General features: G+C 40.0%; 1 protein-coding gene across 1 annotated transcript in view; it reads left to right on the top strand.

Annotated features, from left to right (window-relative positions):
• Positions 1–19257: 19257 nt before the first annotated feature.
• Positions 19258–20243, top strand: part of LOC149216289 (peroxidase 25-like) — a 64808-nt gene continuing 63822 nt past the window's right edge. Inside the window, exon 1 of the mRNA XM_089389896.1 lies at positions 19258–19271. Coding sequence (XP_089246022.1) covers positions 19258–19271 — 14 coding nt within the window. The remainder of the gene's footprint in view (positions 19272–20243) is intronic.

Raw genomic sequence — 20243 nt, 5'->3', positions numbered from 1 at the left:
AGGGTGTTACATAGTGGTATGAGAGCCAGGTTCGACTCTCGGACTGGATGAAAAGAATGTGTTAGTCATGCATGCATGTTAGTTTCCTGTGTGTCTCTTACACTTATGTGCTTGTTGCATTTTCTTGATAATTGATTAGGGTTGTAGTAAGATTATCATGGATATTTTTATGTTGATTTTGTGAAGAGCATTTGGCATGAGCAGGTGACTAGTTTCATATGGATTATATGTCACTTACATGTTGATTTTATGTCACCTACTTACATCCTTGTATGTTAGGTTACATTTTGAATATTTTGATTACATGTATCAGTCTTGTAGGTTGATTGTAAGAACTAATAGATTATGTTTGACTACATGCATTTATGTGTATTTTTAGTTGGCTAGGCATTGCTTATGCATATTGTCAGTTGCATGTAGCAATGTGTATAATGGAGAAATGGTTGTTGTAATGCATGAGGTCATAGCATGCATTGTTGATATGGCCTTGAATTTATGACTAGACCCTAGTTAGAGTGATGTTTATGTGTTGATACATTTATTTTTGTATGTCTATACGTTGTTATGATTATGTTATACATGTATCACATTGATTTGGTGATCTTGCAGAAAGGCATCCTCCCCAAGCTAAACTAAGGTACGTTGTTTTATTTTGATTTGTTTTATCTAAAATATTATGCATTGCAGGAAGAAAGAGATCAAATGGCTAGCAAGGTAGTAGACTATGTAGAATCTCAATATGCATCATATGAGCAGCGTGGTGTGGGGCATACTTCTGATTTGGCCAATACATTGAGAAGCTTGAAGGAAGAGATAAGGATTTGTAAGGCAGATAATGATTGGATCATACAAGCACAAGAGATGCAAGAAGAGGTCAATGCTATACTTCTTTAGAGTTTGTCAGAACTGTAGTGAAAACGACTGCTTCGGATCATCCATACACATGAGGATGGGACTAATGGAGCATACGGAAGTAGATCTCCTGGTAGACACAAGTTGGATAGATCTAATACAATGAGAGATGGCAAGCTGTTGGACACTCCAGAAAGGAGGGGCGATGAGTACATGTATTATTCTAGTTCTGGTTTTGATAGACATCATGATCGTCGTCACTATCATCCTTATAAGAGGAATGATAGGGGATACTTACCGGATGAATTCAAGAAAGAAAAACCGCCTACTTTTGATGGATATGTGAAGAAGCCAGAAGATGCAGAGGCTTGGATACTTGGGATGAACAAAATATTTGAGTTGCATGAGTAGACAGATAACATGAAGGCCTAGATAGTTATCTTCAACTTGAAAGGTAAAGTAAACATCTGATGGGAAGATGTTAAGCGGGTTAGAGACATCAGGACATATGAATTGAGTTGGCGGGAATTCAAGAGGATTTTCAGGAAAAAATATTTTTTGGAAAGGTACTACGACAGTAAGGCTAAAGAATTCTATGAGTTAAAGATGGGATCAATGACAAACAAAGAGTACATGACCAAGTTTCTAGAACTATTGAGGTATGTATTGTATATTGCTGATGACAAGGCTAAAGTTCAAATATTTGTTAGTGGTTTTCCATTAGCATTTAGAGATCAGATTGAGTATGATGAGCCTTTCCCACTTGAGGAACTTGTTGGGAAACTGAAGCATTTCTATGAGAAATCAAAGCGTAAGAATGAATCTCAGCATGGATGGAAGGGTAAGGACAAATCTAGAGGTAAATGGAAGCCTAAGAGGACAATGTTGGCATTATGATACAGGTATGATACAGGTGTTGTCCTTGATGGCAACTCACTCAGATGACAGATCATAGTACAACTAATAAATAGCAAATAATTAATGATCAGAGAGGTATACGCAGGTGTGATGTGACAAAGAGGCGTATACACGCAGGTTCACCATATACCAAGTCGCGTATACGTACACACGCATGTTTACAGAAGGAAAGGCATGTACATGTTAGGAATCTAAGTTTTGGTCCGTGGTATTTGGTCCATGGTATTTTGGTATTGGTCTATGGTATTTCGTCCGAATTGTTGACCCTAGGTATTGGGTCCAAGGTATTGGTTCTACGTGGTTTTGGACCATGTTATTTAGAGAGGCCTAAACCTATATAAGGAGAAGATCATTAGGCCAAGGGGGGTAAGTGTGCAAGTGATGAATATCGATGAAGTGTGAGATCTAGTATGCTGGTTATGGGTTTGTGATGCTTTGCTCGATCTGAACCAAGGAGGCACCTATGTGGTTGATAAAGTTTGATGGACCAAGATCGTGAAGACTGAAATGCATTATCATTATATGCTATGATCTTGAATAGATCTGAATACTGACACATGTATTATCCTTTATATCTTATGTTCTGGTATATCTGAAGTTGAAAATTGCAGCGAAGGTATAAGTAATTATTTTCAGATCTATACGCGGGTTCTCTCTGGTGAAAGGGCGTATACACGTTGGTTCGACACAGTCAAGTAGCGTATACATTATGAGATTTGATATTTGAGGTTGTTGTTGATTCTAGTGGTTGTTGCAGAGTTCTGGGCTCTGCTCTGTGTTCTGGTGATTGTGTTTTAGTGATAGGGTTTCAGTGATTCAGTTGTTGGGTGATTCAGAGTTGATGATTGTATTGCAGTGGTGATTGTTTTGTATTTATGGATACAGTCTAAAAATTTATGAAACTTGGCCCCTGGAAGAAAAGAGAAGGTTGTAGCCTTCTGTAGGCCAGCACCTACGTACTAGTACATCAACTAGTAAAAGAACTAAGGGGGTTGTAGCTCCCTTCCAGGAGAAGCTAGAGAATGAGAGAAGGTTGTAGCCTTATGCAAGTAGAAGCCTGCGTACTGGTATAAAACTGCACCAGTACAGAAATATTGTAAAAAGAAGTTTCTTGTTAAAAGAAGATAAAGACGAATTGCAGCAGGTGGTTTTCACCCACATTGGGTTTCCACCTTATATCATGGTGTTCATGTGTGCTTCTTATGTGTGATGATCTGTTCTGTTTTACTGCACCTGTTTACTATTCATATGGTTAATAATGTTCTTACGCATTCATTGAAGATCAAATAATTGAATCATAAGTTTACTGGATATACGTTAGTTGCATTAAACACAGTTGTGTATACACGCAGGTATCCTTAACTGAAGTAGTGTATATGAATCTGATAATGGAAATGAAAAGATTATTGTTTTGCTAATACTGATTCACCCCCCCCCAGTATTATTTCCAACAATTGGTATCAGAGCAGGTTCTTCAGAAGAAGCTTGATCTCTTGAAGGAAGATCCATCAGGATGAGTAATCACAAAAGAGAGGGATCCATCAGACCACCAATCTTTGATGGGAGCAATTTTTTCTACTGGAAGATAAGAACCACAACATATCTACAATCGCTTGGAACGGATGTTTGGGGAATCATGGAAGGAGGATATACATATCCATCAACAATTCCTACAGATACAGCAGATAGAAAGCAATATGAACTCAATGCCAAAGTTGTTACTGTCTTATTGGGAAGTTTGACATAATTAGAATTTGTCAAGATCATGCAGTTCAAATCAGCCAAAGAAATATGGGACAAAAGCATTCTAAGCTACGAAGGAGATGATCAGGTAAAAGGTGCTAAGCTTCAAACTCTTAGAATACGGTATGAAACTCTTAAGATGCATAGTAATGAAAGCATAGCTAATTACTTCCTACATATAAATGAGATTCTCAATTGTATGAAGAATTTGGGTGAAGAAATTAAGGAAGTTGTCTTAGTTGAGAAAGCTTTGAGATCCTTGTCTACTAAATTTGAATCCAAAGTGTCTGCCATAGAAGAAAAGGAGGATCTACAGAAAATCACTATGAAGCAGCTTCACGGAATCTTAACTGATTTTGAGATGAGGAAACAAGGACCGTCATATATGAGAGATTGTTACCCCACTATGCATGGGACGGATGATGTAATGTTTCTTGTTTTTGAGTCAATGGTATATCCCCACTTGGTTGGGTGGATGAGTCAAAAATGGTGTATTCTCACTTGATTATGAGATTGATGTATGTATAGGGTCATGGTATGCTTTTGCAGACCTTGCATGTGCTCAGGGGGAGCATGGACGGATTGGTACATCTTGGCATGTACAAAGGGGTAGCTCAATCAGAGATTTCAGCAGGTACTCAGGGGGAGTATGGACAGCAGAATGTATATCAAGGAAGAGAACATCTTGGTCTGCCCTTTGCCCTTGATGTCAAAGGGGAAGAGTGACTTGGTGTGGTTGTTGCCATCAAGTCCAAAGGGGGAGATTGTTTGCATTATGATACAGGTATGATACAGGTGTTGTCCTTGATGGCAACTCACTCAGATGACAGATCATAGTACAACTAATAAATAGCAAAGAATTAATGATTAGAGAGGTATATGCAGGTGTAATGTGAAAAAGAGGTGTATACACGCAGTTTCACCATATACCAAGTCGCATATACGTACACACACATGTTTACAGAAGGAAAGGCACGTACATGTTGGGAATCTAAGTTTTGGTCCATGGTATTTTGGTATTGGTCCATGGTATTTGGTCTGAAGTGTTGACCCCAGGTATTGGGTCCAAGGTATTGGTTCTACATGGTTTTGGACCATGGTGTTGAGAGAGGCCTAAACCTATATAAGGAGAAGATCATTAGGCCAAGGGGGGTAAGTGTGCAAGTGATGAATATCTGATGAAGTGTGAGATCTAGTATGTTGGTTATGGGTTTGTGATGCTTTGCTCGATCTGAACCAAGGAGGCACCTATGCAGTTGATAAAGGTTGATGGACCAAGATCGTGAAGACTAAAATGCATTATCATTATATGGTATGATCTTGAATAGATCTGAATACTGACGCATGTCTTATCCTTTATATCTTATGTTCTAGGTATATCTGAAGTTGAAAATTGCAACGAAAGTATAAGTAATTATTTTCAGATATGTACATGGGTTCTCTCTAGTGAAAGGGCGTATACACGTTGGTTCAACACAATCAAGTAGCGTATACATTATGAGATTTGATATTTGAGGTTGTTGTTGATTCTAGTGGTTGTTGCAGAGTTTTGGGCTTTGCTCTGTGTTCTGGTGACTGTGTTTTGGTGACAGGGTTTCAGTGATTCAGTTGTTGGGTGATTCAGAGTTAATGATTGTATTGCAGTGGTGATTGTTTTGTATTTATGGATCCAGTCTGAAAATTTATGAAACATGGTCCCTGGAATAAAAGAGAAGGTTGTAGCCTTCTGTAGGCCAGCAAATACGTACTAGTACATCAGCTAGTACAAGAGCTAAGGGGGTTGTAGCTCCCTTCCAGGAGAAGCTAGAGAACAAGAGAAGGTTGTAGCCTTCTGCAGGTAGAAGCCTACGTACTGGTATAAGACTGCACCAGTACAGAAATATTGTAAAAAGAAGTTTCTTATTAAAAGAAGATAGAGACGAATTGCAGCAGGTGGTTTTCACCCACATTGGGTTTCCACCTTATATCATGGTGTTCATGTGTGCTTCTTATGTGTGATGATCTGTTCTATTTTACTGCACCTGTTTACTGTTCATATGGTTAATAATGTTCTGATGCACTCATTGACGCTCAACTAACTGAATCATAAGTTTACTGGATATACGCTAGTTGCATTAAACACAGTTGTGTATACACGTGGGTATCCTTAACTGAAGTAGCGTATATGAATCTGATAATGGAAATGAAAATATTATTGCTTTGTTAATACTAATTCACCCCCCCCCCCCCCCAAGTATTATTTCCAACAGACAAGGCCTCAACATGCAGATGAGAAAGAAAAAGTGGCTCCGCAAAAGAGATTTAATGCAACTAAACAGGGACATGGGTCACAGCAGCAACAACAGAGAGGTGACGGCACTGGTTGGTTGGAGTGTTGGACATGTGGTGAGGAACACCATAGGAGATATTTTACACAACATCATGGTGGAAGGCCTAAGATATACAGTGCATAAGAGGCACAGGTTGTTGGGGATGTTGGTCAAAGTATTCAATGTATCTATGCAGCAATGGACAACGAGCAAGTAGAACACCAGGCATCTATCATTGAGATGGACGGTAAGCTTTGTGATCAAGTTATTTCTATTTTTATTGACCCTGGATCTAATTATAGCTATGTTAGTCCTGACTTGGTGGATAAGTGTGGTTTGAATAGGGAGTTGCATGCAGAGTCTTGGTTAGTGCAGTTCACTATAGGTACAAAGAAATGAGTTTTTCATTGGGTAATAGCTTGCAAATTTGATTTAAATGGTATGCCTACAACAACACATTTAAATGTATTACCGTTGGGTTCATACAATATGTTATTGGGCGTGGATTGGTTATATCTACATAGAACCACGGTTGATTTTTATGACAAAGCTATTGAGCGTGTTGATGACGATGGAGAACCAAGAGTCCTGCAAGGTAAGAAGGAAGCCACATCATTTAGGATGGTGACAACTATGAAAGCAAAGCGTAGCCACAGGAAAGGGTACAAGCTATTTTCAATACACAGTTATAGTGATAAGGGTAAGGAGATTGAGGATGCAAATGTGTTGAATAGATATCCAGTTTTGTAGTAGTTTCAAGATGTATTTCATGAGGACATTACAGAGTTTCCACATCATAGGGAGGTAGACTTTTTTTTATTGAGTTAGTGTCAGGGGTAACTCCAGAATCTAAAGCACCTTACAGGATGAGCACACCTGAGTTGCTTGAGTTAAATTTGCAGCTGAAGGAAATGTTGGACAAGGGATATGTTGGAAATAATACTGAGAGGGGGGCTGAATCAGTATTATCTAGCAAATTACCAAATCTTCCTTATTTGATCTTTTGAATTATTCTTGCATATTAGTACCATAAAACAATGAGCATGAATAAAGAAAATAGACAGTCACACCAAAGAACACAAGATGTAAGGTGGAAACCCAATGCGGGAGAAAACCACCTGCTGCAATATGTCTCTATCTTCTTTCAAGAAATTCTTTTTACAGTGATTTTGTGCTGGTGCAGTCCTTTACCAGCACGCAGGCTGCAACCTGCAGAGAGCTACAACTCTCTCTCGTTTTCCAGTCTCTCCTGGAAGGGAGCTACAACCCCCTACTTCTTTTCATGAAGAATCAAATGATCAACAAGTATACAACAGATACAGTCCACTACAGATATCAGATCAGTAATTACAGAAATAACCCAGAACACCTTACGAATAGAAATATACAGTCAACAGATCATCTCAAGACAGGGACGCATGTTTTATTTCTGTGGCCTGCGACTGGACGCAGTCTACCTTCCGCTGCTCTGCGTGCAGACGCACTGTTCCTCTATGCTTAGCTGCGACCGGCGCACCCAAAGACACTGTTGCGCCGCGTCTTTTGCTTCAGAGACGCACCCAATAACACAGTCGCGCCGCGTCTTTTGCTTCAGAGACGCACCCAATAACACAGTCGCGCCGCGTCCTTTGCCTCAGAGACGCACCTGAGCCTTTACTGTACTGCGTCCCGGCGCACTTTCCCTTCACTGAATCTGCGTCCCTTCAGATATAGAAGATAAGAGGACTTCAGAACCAACCCAAACACTCAGATCCACAGATCTGATCATGCGCCATAGAGATCACAGTCCATTAGAAGATTCGCCTTCATAGATCTGGACTAGATCTCACCAAAAGATATTCAACCAAGATGATACTTTAATCCAAATGAACTCCTTTGCTTTATATAGGCAAGCTTCTCCCCAAAACATGGAACAATACCACGAGCCGACACCATAGAAACACAAAACCGTCGGCTAGATACCACACAAGAAACCCCCACGTGCTTTTCTCTGCCTTGAAATGTGTGCACTGGGCGGACGCACCTCCTGAACGGCTGGCCTGCGTCCCTGGACGCGGGTTCTGTATGGTATACCTGCGGGGACGCACTGGCTGAACATATTTCCAGCGTCCTTCTTGATTTATCACCTGAATGGGTTTGCCATCAAGGACAACACTATCACCTGAATGGGTTTGCCATCAAGGACAACACCTGAATCATAATGCCAACAATCTCCCCCTTTGGACTTGATGGCAACCTCATAATCTTCAGCTTCATTCTCCCCCTTTGACATCAAGGGCAAAGGGTATGCTCCCCCTATGCTCATGCATCTCCAGATCTGTAACCAGAAATCCATCATGAAGGAGATAGAGACATATTGCAGCTATTTCCAAGATCTCCTTCTCCATAATGCCAACAATGCATTATGTGCTCCCCCTGAGCCTATACCACCAATAGGAAGATGATCAACAGTAAGATGATGCATCAACAACCCCCAGCTTTTGCCTGAGGTATTCAAAAGTGTCCCTGGGCAACGGTTTGGTGAAAATATCAGCAACTTGTTCCTTAGAAGGAACATACTCCAACTTGACCTTCTGTTCAAGTACTTGTTCCCGGAGAAAATGGTACTTGATTGGTATGTGCTTGGTTTTTGAATGCATAACCGGATTCTTTGAGATGCTGATTGCACTTGTGTTGTCACATAAGATAGGGATTGGAGGAGTACAAGTGATTTGATAATCCTGCAAATTCTGCATCATCCAAAGGAGTTGGGTGCAACAAGATGCAGCAGCAACATATTCTGCTTCAGCTGTAGACAAGGCAATTGAACTCTGTTTCTTGCTGAACCAAGAGACCAGTCTGGGACCCATAAAGAACGCACCACCACTTGTGCTTTTCCTGTCATCCACGCTTCCGGCCCAATCTGCATCTGTATAGGCATGAAGAGTAAGATCTGTATCTCTAGGATACCATAAGCCATAATTTTGAGTCCCTTGAAGATATTTGAAAATTCTCTTCACTGCTTGAAGATGAGTCTCCTTCGGATTTGCCTGAAATCTTCCAACTATTCCAACTGCATGCATGATGTCTGGTCGGGTACCTGTCAAATATAGTAAACTTCCAATCATAGATCTGTAGGTTGGTTGATGTACTGCTGCAGAATCATCATTTGCACTGAGACTACATCCTGTGACCATGGGTGTACATACTGGTTTTGCATCTTCCATGCCATATTTCTTCAAAATCTGCTTGAGATACTTGGTTTGAGATAAAAGGATTCCTTCTTTCTTTTGTTGGATTTGCAAACCAAGGAAGTATGTCAGTTCTCCTAGCAAGGACATTTCAAATTCTTTCTGCATGACTGAGGCAAAGCTTTGGCTCATAGCTTCTTCATTGCTGCCAAAAATAATGTCATCTACATACACAACAAGTATTAGCAATTTGTCATTTTCAATTTTTATATATAGATTGCTATCTGCTGAACCTTTTGAAAAACCTTGTTGATGAAGATATTTGTCCAACCGGTAGTACCAAGCCCTTGGGGCTTGTTTGAGACCATAGAGAGCCTTTTTCAATCGGCATACAAGATTTGGATCATTTCCAAGAATGAACCCATCTGGCTGTTCAATGTACACTTCTTCTTCCAAGTCTCCATTCAGAAAGGCTGATTTTACGTCCATTTGAAATACTTTGAAGTTCTGAGAACTTGAGAGAGCAAGGAACATTCGGATGGCCTCAAGTCTTGCAACAGGAGCAAAAGTTTCTTCAAAGTCTATTCCTTCTTGCTGTGCATACCCTTTACAAACAAGTCTGGCTTTGTTTCTAATTACTTCTCCATTTTCATTCAATTTATTTTTGAAGACCCATTTTGTTCCGATAACATTCTTATCCTTTGGTCTAGGAACCAGCTCCCAAGTGTTGTTCTTTTCGATTTGCTCGAGTTCTTCATCCATTGCTTTCACCCAACATTCATATTTGCATGCCTCTTTCACATTTTGTGGTTCAGTAGAGGAGAGTAATGCCAAATAACTTGAAGCTTCTGCAACTGTTCTTCTAGTTTGTATACCTGCTTCTTTTTGTCCCATGATCTGAGATTCTGGATGGTTCTTTTGAACATATCTGGATGGAGTCTTTTCTTCTATTCTTGTTCGTTCTTCTGCTTCTTCGTGAGGTTCTTCTTGAGATTCTTCTTGCGGTTCTTCTTCTTCATCATTCTGTCTTTGAGGGTAGCTTTCATCTTCTTCGATGTCTTCACGATGTATTTGCCTAGGAATGTATCCCTTCTCATCAACCACTACATCAATGCTGTCAACAATTCTGCCAAGTCTTTTATTGTAGCATTTGTATGCTTTGCTATGTGGAGAATAGCCAAGAAGAATGCCTTCATCTGCTCTAGGATCAAGTTTGCCAAGCTGCTCCTCAGTATTCTTGATATAGCATTTGCTCCCAAAGATTTTGAAGTGCTTTACCGAAGGAGTTTTACCACTCCAGAGCTCATGAGGGGTTTGAGTGCTGTTCACCCGGACATTTGTCTTGTTGAGAATAATAACCGCAGTATGTGCAGCCTCACCCCAGAAGGTTGCGGGGGTTCCTGATTCATCAAGCATAGCACGAGCCATTTGTTGGATTGTTCTGTTCATTCTTTCAACAACTCCATTTTGCTGAGGCGTTCTAGCTGTAGAGAATTCTCTCCTTATCCCATGTTCATCACAGAAATCGAAAAATTCATTTGAAGTAAATTCCCCACCTCTGTCAGATCTGAGGCACTTAATTTTGTGACCTGATTCATTTTCAGCCAAGGCTTTGAAGGTTTTGAATTTTTCGAATGCTTCATCTTTGTGCTTCATAAGCCCTAACCAAACAAACCTGGAGAAATCGTCAATAAATAATATCAAGTATTCCTCTCCTCTAGGTGTTCTTTTCCTGAATGGCCCACATACATCTGTATGTACTAGCTCAAGAGGCATGCTAGCTGATCCTTCTTTCTCTGGAAAGTTAGTCCTGGTTTGTTTTCCAAACTGACATGATCTGCATATGGTGTTGTCAGGAATTTTGATATCTGGAAGATCGCGAACTGCCTGATATTTACATGCTTTCCTTATTTGTGAGAAGCTTAGATGTCCCAACCTTCGATGCCATAACCAGTGCTCTTCATCCTTGCTTAGATAGCATTGTTGTTGTCCTTCTTCAAATATGTACAGATTATTTGGAGTTCTTTTCCCTTTGAGAACTGTTTTCCCTGTATCAAGATCACGAACAAGACATCCATTTGATCTGAATATAACCTCGGTTCTTTGATCACACATCTGGCTGACACTTAGTAGATTATGCTTCAATCCATCAACAAATAAAACATTTCCAGCCTTAACATCTTCTTTTAAAGGAGCAATACCTTTTCCTTTTATAGTTGCAGGAGTATCATTTCCAAAAGAGACTTTCTTTCCCTTTTCTAAATTAGAATAAGACTCAAGTTTTTCTTTATCACCTGTCATATGCTTCGAACATCCACTGTCAATGTACCATAGATTTTCTTGTCCTTCTGCATAAAATGCTATCCCACATCTTTCTGTTTGAGGTTCCTTTATTCTCCATGTTTTGGCGCCTGAGGCTTGTTCCTTTTTCTGCTCTTGTACCTTTCTTTCCGGAAACCTGCTTCTGCATTCAAAGTCTTTATGTCCAAAATTATTGCAAATAGAACATTCAACTTCATTTTCAAGAGCTGAAAAGTTGTTATAGGTCCTTTTTGTAATCCCTGTCATACTTCTTTGTTTTTGAGCTTCCCTAGTCATGATTGTTTTATACGCAACACATTGAGCTGCTTTGTGACCAAAGTTATGGCAAGAAAAGCATTGTCCATTGAAGAAGCTTCTGCGATTATTGGATCTACCAGCCAACTGATTGTAATTTCTATTTTCATCTATTCTTGAACCAAATTGAGAAGATTTTACCTGTGGCTGGTTGTGGCTTTTGTTCACCCTTGAGCTGGATTGCCCTTGATAGTTTCTGTTTGACATTTGTCCCTGCTTTACCTGATGATCTTCCTTGTGCTCTTGCTCATTTCTTCTTGCTGCATCAAGATAACTTTTTGAAGTGGATGCTTGAGAAGTTTCTCCATTATAGCCCAAACCTGTCTTATTTAGTGGAGACCGCTGCACACTGATAATCTCATCCAAAGTTTCAGATCCTTTGACAAACTTGAGATTAATAGTTTTTGTTTTCTCAATTTCTTTTCTAAGACCAACAATTTCACCTTCTAATTTTTCAAGATGTTTTTCTTTTTCATCAATTTGGAATTGTAGAGTATCAATAATCATGTTCTTTTCTTCTATGCATCTCTTGAGTCTATTAATTTCATCATAAAGGTTATCCACATCTACAGCATCCTCATAATCATCATCTTCAAATGCCATTAACAACCTATATTTATTACCTTGTTCATCTTCATCACTGTTTGATAAGCCATCACTATCTTCATGGGTGTAGTAGCTTTTCTTATTTGCACTCTGTTTCTTGTTCCATCTAACTGGTTCCTTTCCTTTATCCTTATAAGATCATTTTGCAGCATAATGACCTACTCTTCCACAAGCAAAGCATTTGAAAGGTAGCTTACCTCTGAACCTTCCAGAACCCCTTTGAAGATTTCTGACAAAATTTGATTCTTCTTCCTCTTCTTCTGGAACATGACTTGCTTCATAGTGATCTTCTTTGCCTGATGCTTTAAAAGCAGCTTCCCTTCTGTCTGATGGACCTCCCTTTCTCATTTCATAAGCAGTTAGAATTCCATGCAGCTGAGACATAGTGAGAACACGGAGATTTTCCTTTTCTTCTACTGCAGATACTTTAGATTCAAACTTGGGGGATAATGATCTTAGAATCTTTTGAACTACTATAGTCTCTTTTATTTCTTCACCCAAATTTTTCATACAATTAACAATCTCATCTACCCGAAGAAAATAATTAGCCACACTTTCATCATTGTACATCTTGAGAGTCTCATATTGAATCCTGAGAGTTTGAAGTTTAGCTTCTTTTACCTGTTCATCTCCTTCATAGCTAGTGATCATTTTGTCCCATATCTCTTTTGCTGATTTGAAGTGCATGACCTTCATGAACTCTTTTTGGGATATACTTCCTAATAGAGTACTGACTACTTTTGCATTTGTTTCATACTGCTTTTTCTCAGCTGGATCTGTAGGAGTAACTGAAGGAAAGGCATAGCCTGTTTCTACAATGTTCCAAACTTCTGTACCAAGAGATTGAAGATATGCAGTAATTCTTACCTTCCAATAATTGAAGTTTGTCCCATCGAAGACGGGTGGCCTGATTGATGCTTCTCTCTCGTAGTTGCTCATGATGAACGATCTACCTTCAAGCGATCAAGCTTTTCTGAAGGACCTGCTCTGATACCAATTGTTGGAAATAATACTGAGAGGGGGGGTGAATCAGTATTATCTAGCAATTTACCAAATCTTCCTTATTTGATCTTTTGAATTATTCTTGCATATTAGTACCATAAAACAATGAGCATGAATAAAGAAAATAGACAGTCACACCAAAGAACACAAGATGTAAGGTGGAAACCCAATGCGGGAGAAAACCACCTGCTGCAATATGTCTCTATCTTCTTTCAAGAAATTCTTTTTACAGTGATTTTGTGCTGGTGCAGTCCTTTACCAGCACGCAGGCTGCAACCTGCAGAGAGCTACAACTCTCTCTCGTTTTCCAGTCTCTCCTGGAAGGGAGCTACAACCCCCTACTTCTTTTCATGAAGAATCAAATGATCAACAAGTATACAACAGATACAGTCCACTACAGATATCAGATCAGTAATTACAGAAATAACCCAGAACACCTTACGAATAGAAATATACAGTCAACAGATCATCTCAAGACAGGGACGCATATTTTATTTCTGTGGCCTGCGACTGGACGCAGTCTACCTTCCGCTGCTCTGCGTGCAGACGCACTGTTCCTCTATGCTTAGCTGCGACCGGCGCACCCAAAGACACTGTTGCGCCGCGTCTTTTGCTTCAGAGACGCACCCAATAACACAGTCGCGCCGCGTCTTTTGCTTCAGAGACGCACCCAATAACACAGTCGCGCCGCGTCCTTTGCCTCAGAGACGCACCTGAGCCTTTACTGTACTGCGTCCCGGCGCACTTTCCCTTCACTGAATCTGCGTCCCTTCAGATATAGAAGATAAGAGGACTTCAGAACCAACACAAACACTCAGATCCACAGATCTGATCATGCGCCATAGAGATCATAGTCCATTAGAAGATTCGCCTTCATAGATCTGGACTAGATCTCACCAAAAGATATTCAACCAAGATGATACTTTAATCCAAATGAACTCCTTTGCTTTATATAGGCAAGCTTCTCCCCAAAACATGGAACAATACCACGAGCCGACACCATAGAAACACAAAACCGTCGGCTAGATACCACACAAGAAACCCCCACGTGCTTTTCTCTGCCTTGAAATGTGTGCACTGGGCGGACGCACCTCCTGAACGGCTAGCCTGCGTCCCTGGACGCGGGTTCTGTATGGTATACCTGCGGGGACGCACTGGCTGAACATATTTCCAGCGTCCTTCTTGATTTATCACCTGAATGGGTTTGCCATCAAGGACAACACTATCACCTGAATGGGTTTGCCATCAAGGACAACACCTGAATCATAATGCCAACAGGATACATTAGGCCAAGTGTATCACCTTGGGGCGCACCAGTCTTGTTTGTGAGAGAGAAATATTATACCCTCAAATTATGCATTGATTACAGACACTTGAACAAAGTGATTATCAAGAACAGGTACCCTTTTCCAAGGATTGATGACTTTTTTGATCAGCTAAAGTGTGGAAAAGTGTTCTCGAAGATTGACTTGAGATCTAAATACCATCAGGTACGCATCAAAGAGGAGGACATTTACATGACTGCATTCAAGACCAGGTATCAACATTATGAGTTTATTGTTGTTCCATTTGGCTTAACTAATGCTCCAGCTACATTCATGTGTTTGATGAATAGTGTGTTGTGTCCATATTTGGATAAGTTTGTAATTGTTTTCATTGATGATATACTGGTATATTCTAAAAATTAGGAAGAGCACGTTGAGCACTTAGCAGTAATGTTGATATTGTTGAGAGAGCATCAGTTGTATGCTAATCTCAACAAGTGCAATCTATTTCAAACCAAGGTACACTACTTGGGGCATATGGTCTCCACGGAGGGCACTGCACTAGATCTAGAGAAGATAAGGGCCATCATGGAATGGGTAGCTCCTAAGAATGTGGATGAGTTGAGATCTTTCATGGGTCTGGCAGGCTATTATAGGATGTTCATCTGGAACTTCTCACATATTTCTTAACCCATTACATCCTTGCAGAGGAAAGATAGGAAGTTCAAATGGACTGAGGAGTGTGGGGCTAGCTTTGAGCAGCTTAAGCAGTTGCTGACACATGCACCAATACTACAGATTACAGATTCAGACAAAGAGTTTGCGGTATGCACAGATGCTTAAAAGAGAGGGCTTGGTGGAGTCCTTATGCAGGATGGATAGGTGGTATCTTACGAGTCCCAGAATCTAAACGAGCACAAGAAAAACTACCTAACACATGATCTTAAGTTAGCAGATATTATACATGCATTGAAGATGTGGAGGCACTATCTTCTTGGCAAGCGGTTTGTGCTTATGAGTGATCACATTGGGTTGAGAGTATTTATTTGACCAGCTAAATCTGAATGTCAAGCAAACTAGATTGTTGGCCATGATCATCGAGTTTGACTTTGAGATCAGGTATATCAAGGGCAAAGAGAACAGGGTGGCATATGCTCTCAATAGACGGATGCAGATACATCACTTGGCAGCTGCTCCTATGGGATAGAATTATAGGATAGGATCTTGCAGGCACGACAGGAGGATGTCAGGTATATGGAGATTGTGCACAAGTTGCAACAAAGTGATAGTACAGGTAGAGGTACAGGTACATGTAGTGGTATAGGTACAGGTACAGGTGTAGGTGCATAGGGCATGGACTATCGTCTTACATCATATGGATTGGTCAAGTTTCGAGACATGATATATGTATCAGATAGTAGTGAACTTAGGAAGGTGATCTTGAGGGAGTTTCATACAAAACAATATTCAGGTCACTCGGGTTATCAGAAGACACTGAAAACAATGAAAATATATTACTATTGGTCGAATCTAAAGAGGAATGTAGCAGAGTTTGTGGCAAGATGTTTCGAATGTCAGCAAGTGAAAGCAGAGTGCAAACATCCAGGTGGACTACTATAGCCAATCACGATTTCCGGAGTGGAAATTGGAGGTCATTTACATGGACTTCGTCACAAGGTTGTTGAAGATAGCATGCAACATGATTCCATCATGGTCATTGTGGACAGGGTTAACAAAGGTTTCACACTTCATTCCGGTGAAGTCTACGTTCTCATCTAGTAATGTGGCATAGGTATTCATCCAATATGTGGTTAGAATACATGGTGTTCAAAAGAATATTGTTTCAGACAGGGATGCAAAGTTCACTTCCAAGTTTTGGAAGGAGTTATTTGCAGTTTTTGGCATATAGTTGGCCTTCAACACAACTTATCATCCGCAGACAGATGGACAGACAAAGAGGGTCAACAGGATATTAGAGGACATGTTTACGATGTATGTGATGCATCAGTAGTGGAATTGGGAAGAGTATCTCCCTTTGGTCGAGCTTTCATACAACAACGATTATCAGAAGTCACTGAGAATGAGTCCTTTTGAGGCATTGTATGGGTGAAATTGTAACACTCCTATCAGTTGGAGTGATCCAGTTAACAGAGTATTGATTGGACCATATATGTTGGCAAACATGAAAGATGAAATGCAGGTGATCAAGAAGAATCTAAAGGCAACATAGGATAGGAAAAAGAGTTATGTAGATAGGAACAGGTTGTTTAAGGAGTTCCAAGTTGGGGAATAGTTGTACTTGCACATCAAACCAAAGAAGAGCTCCTTGCGGATTGGCTCATGTGCCAAGCTGGCACCACAGTTTTATGGACCCTTCAGTATCATTGAGAGGATTGGGCCAGTAGCCTATCAACTTGCACTGCCTCCAACAGTGAAATTCCATGATGTTTTCCTTGTATCATTACTTAAGAAGTATGTTAAAGATGATGATCATGTAACTGACTTATTTGTATTACAGGTGGAACCAGATGAAAAATTCTAGCTGAAGCCTCATTGTATATTGCAGAAAAAGGTGCTCATGCTCTGGAACCGAGAAATTGAGCAAGTTAAAGTGAAATGTAAGCACTTTGGGTTCGATGAAGCTACATGGGAGAGGGCAGATGAGATGCAGGCCATGTATCCTACCTTGTTTTCTGGTTGAGGCAAAGCAGCTTGATATGGTGGTTTGGTATTTTCTTATGGTGGTTTGGTGTTTTCTTATGGTGGTTTGGTATTTGCTTATGGTGGTTTGGTATATGCTTTATGGTGGTTGACATATGCTTTATGATGGTTTGATATATGCTATATGATGTTTTGATATATGGTTAGACATGGTGTTAAGTATATGTTTGATATATATTTTAGTATATTATTTGGCATATGTTTTGGTATCTATATTTTGATGATGTTGTTATATGTACACCTGTGTATGGATGTAAATACCGTAGCGAGTTATGTTATAAAGATCCACTATGTGGTATGGGTGTCATGTCATTATGGTTATGTTACCATGTTATGCTATCATGTGTTTATGTTATCATGATGTTATGATGTCATGTGGATTGACACTCAGTAGGATGATCATTGTAAATACCGTAATGAGTTGTGTTTTAAAGCTCCACTATGCGGTATGTTGTCATGTTGTCATGATGTTTTTCTCTTGAGCATATCTTTCATTGTAAATACTACATCGAGTTTTGCTATAAAGCTCCATAAGCATTATGTCCTCCTTCAACAGGTTGTTGAGGTATATGTGTGATTGAACACTGTGGGAAGTGTCCCCCAAGGGGGAGGGTTCTGCAACAACCCTGGTGAAAATTCCATGTAGTAAAAGATAAAAACAATAACCACAGATTAATGGGACACTTATTCCAAGTTGAATGTTGGGAAGGACATCCTATTGTGTGTTCATTTGGTTGTTTATGGATAAGGAAATTGGTAAAGGAAATGGCTAAGGATTTGAAAAGAAAAAATGGAATTTTTAGCACAATAATTTATTAAAATAATGGAAATTAGGAGAAAAAGGAGGTGAAAGGCCACAAGTTGCATGTGACAAGGAAAATGAAGAAAATAGAGGCCTCATTCATAAAAGGGCTTCTAAGGATCAATTGGTAAACTTTTGTCAGTTTAGCTTTGGATCTCTTTCATTTTTCTCTCTCTCTCTCATACTCTTGGACATTTAGAGTTTTCTTGGAGCACTTTGGCATTGGAGCAAGAAAGGAAAAGAAGGCAAGAGGAAGCAAAGATCAAGCAGAGAAAGGCAGGATCAAGCAACTACAACAAGCTTCATTGCAGGTATTGACTTACATGTGTATTTTCCTTGCTAGATTTAGCATACATGGGATTTCATGTGTTTCTTTTCTACCATGGCATGGGTTTTTCCAGGTGTGACAGTATTTTCAGCCTAGCCTTGCCATTCCTAATAGCTTTGATGAGATGGGTTCTCTCATACGGCTTGTGTGGGATGGATGAATTAGATTCAAAGCCGAGTGGGGTGGATCTCCAAATTGACAAACACATGGTGGTAGTGGTCTGTGAACTAGACTGAAGATGCATGAAGCCATTGGCCTAATAACTCGTGAACTGAATTGTGGGTTGCGGTAAAACCAAATTGTGTGCCTCGGTGGTTATATGAATCCTTGCTGCCGAATGGCGAGATATACGGTAAAGCTAAGAGGTGGCTTCTCTCTCCGTTGGGCCTAGTGATTCCAGATTGGAGTGCATGGTAAAGCATGGAGAGTATGTCTCGGTGTAGGGCCTAGTGATATGTGGATCGGACTGCAAATGCACGGTAAAGCTTGAGAGACTAGGAGTCACTCAAATTCCTCATGGTGTAGGCAGAGAACTCCAGTGGCATCCACATTGATTGGTGTTTTTGATGTGTTCTATGAGTCCCACATTCATGCTTGGAATATGGCATGGGGGTGATTAGCTAAAGAGAGACTTGGCTTAGCCAATCTATGGTCGGCTAGAACGTGGTAGTCCCATCTCCAGTTAGTTCATTGCATTGATTAATGAGAAATTAATTCCATTGATTTTCATGTGTAAATGTATTGGTGTATATACGGATTTTGATGGTTGATGTGTTTATTGTATTTTTGTTCCTATTATGCTAGGTATATGTGCATTTTATGATAGCAGCTATGTTTGGCTCTCAACATATTTTTACTTGTACTTGAATGGATATTGTATCTATGAAATAATAAGGCAGAAAATGACATGAGGAAACAATGGTTCATGGCGATTCTCAGGTAAGTATGTGATCCCTACACGTAATTCTATTATTTACACCTGTAGATTACATGTCTATCATATGTTTGATTAAATGCTTGTCATTGCTAGTAGGGCTCTGGTTAAGGTATTGATCAACTATTTACTTTTGCATCATTGTTTCCCTGTAATTTACTTGATTCTAAGCTTTCATTCCATTCTGGGTAGTGGCATGGGCTCTCGGCCTGAAAAAGTGGCTTAGGTTGCTAGCACAAAACTAGAAATTTTGGTCCACAGTCATTGGCAGGCAGGCCTATGAGAGCAAATTTAGGTCTCTGGTCACCCTCTTGCCCATATAATGAGAGTGACTACAACCTCAAAGGTCCAGAACAACAGTGGGAACCAAGGACATGATGTCTAAGTGGCTGACTTGTCTCTTGAGGGTTCTGTTGATGGTGTTGGATGACTGTGTGTGGTTTTCCATCGATTCCACTTCCTTAAGGTCACCTAGGAGGTCGAATTTGATCATAATGGCATATTGTCTCATGTTTACCCTGGTTGGCATGGTAAATTGGGTGGATGTGGGAGAAGGGTGTTACATTCTTTCCCTAGCTTATCAATGATAGTTAAATCAAACTGCTGGAATAGAAGCAACCATCTAATAATTCTAGCATTCACATCAAGCTTGTTCGTTAAGTACTTGATAGTTGCATGGTAAGTATCACAAAAGTTTGATATCTAATGATGTAGTGTCTAAACTTGTTCAGAGAGTGGACAATAACTAGGAGTTCCTTCTCAATTACAATTTAATTCAATTTAGCCTTAGACAAATTTTTGCTAATGAAGTAAATGGCATAACGTAACTTGTCATATATCTGACCTAGAGCTACTCCTACAACTTTTTCAGATGCATCAGCATGGATGTGAAAAGGAAGAGCCCAATTTGGGCCTCTAAGTATGGGTGCAGTATTTAATTTGTCTTTCAAGATCTCTGAGGCCTCTTGGCAACTATA

Source organism: Pinus tabuliformis, chromosome 1_1, assembly GCF_031772625.1.
Source record: "Pinus tabuliformis cultivar Carrire ecotype Pingquan chromosome 1_1, CPIR1, whole genome shotgun sequence".
Classification (NCBI taxonomy): domain Eukaryota; kingdom Viridiplantae; phylum Streptophyta; class Pinopsida; order Pinales; family Pinaceae; genus Pinus; species Pinus tabuliformis.
This window is presented reverse-complemented; position numbering and strand designations above follow the sequence as displayed.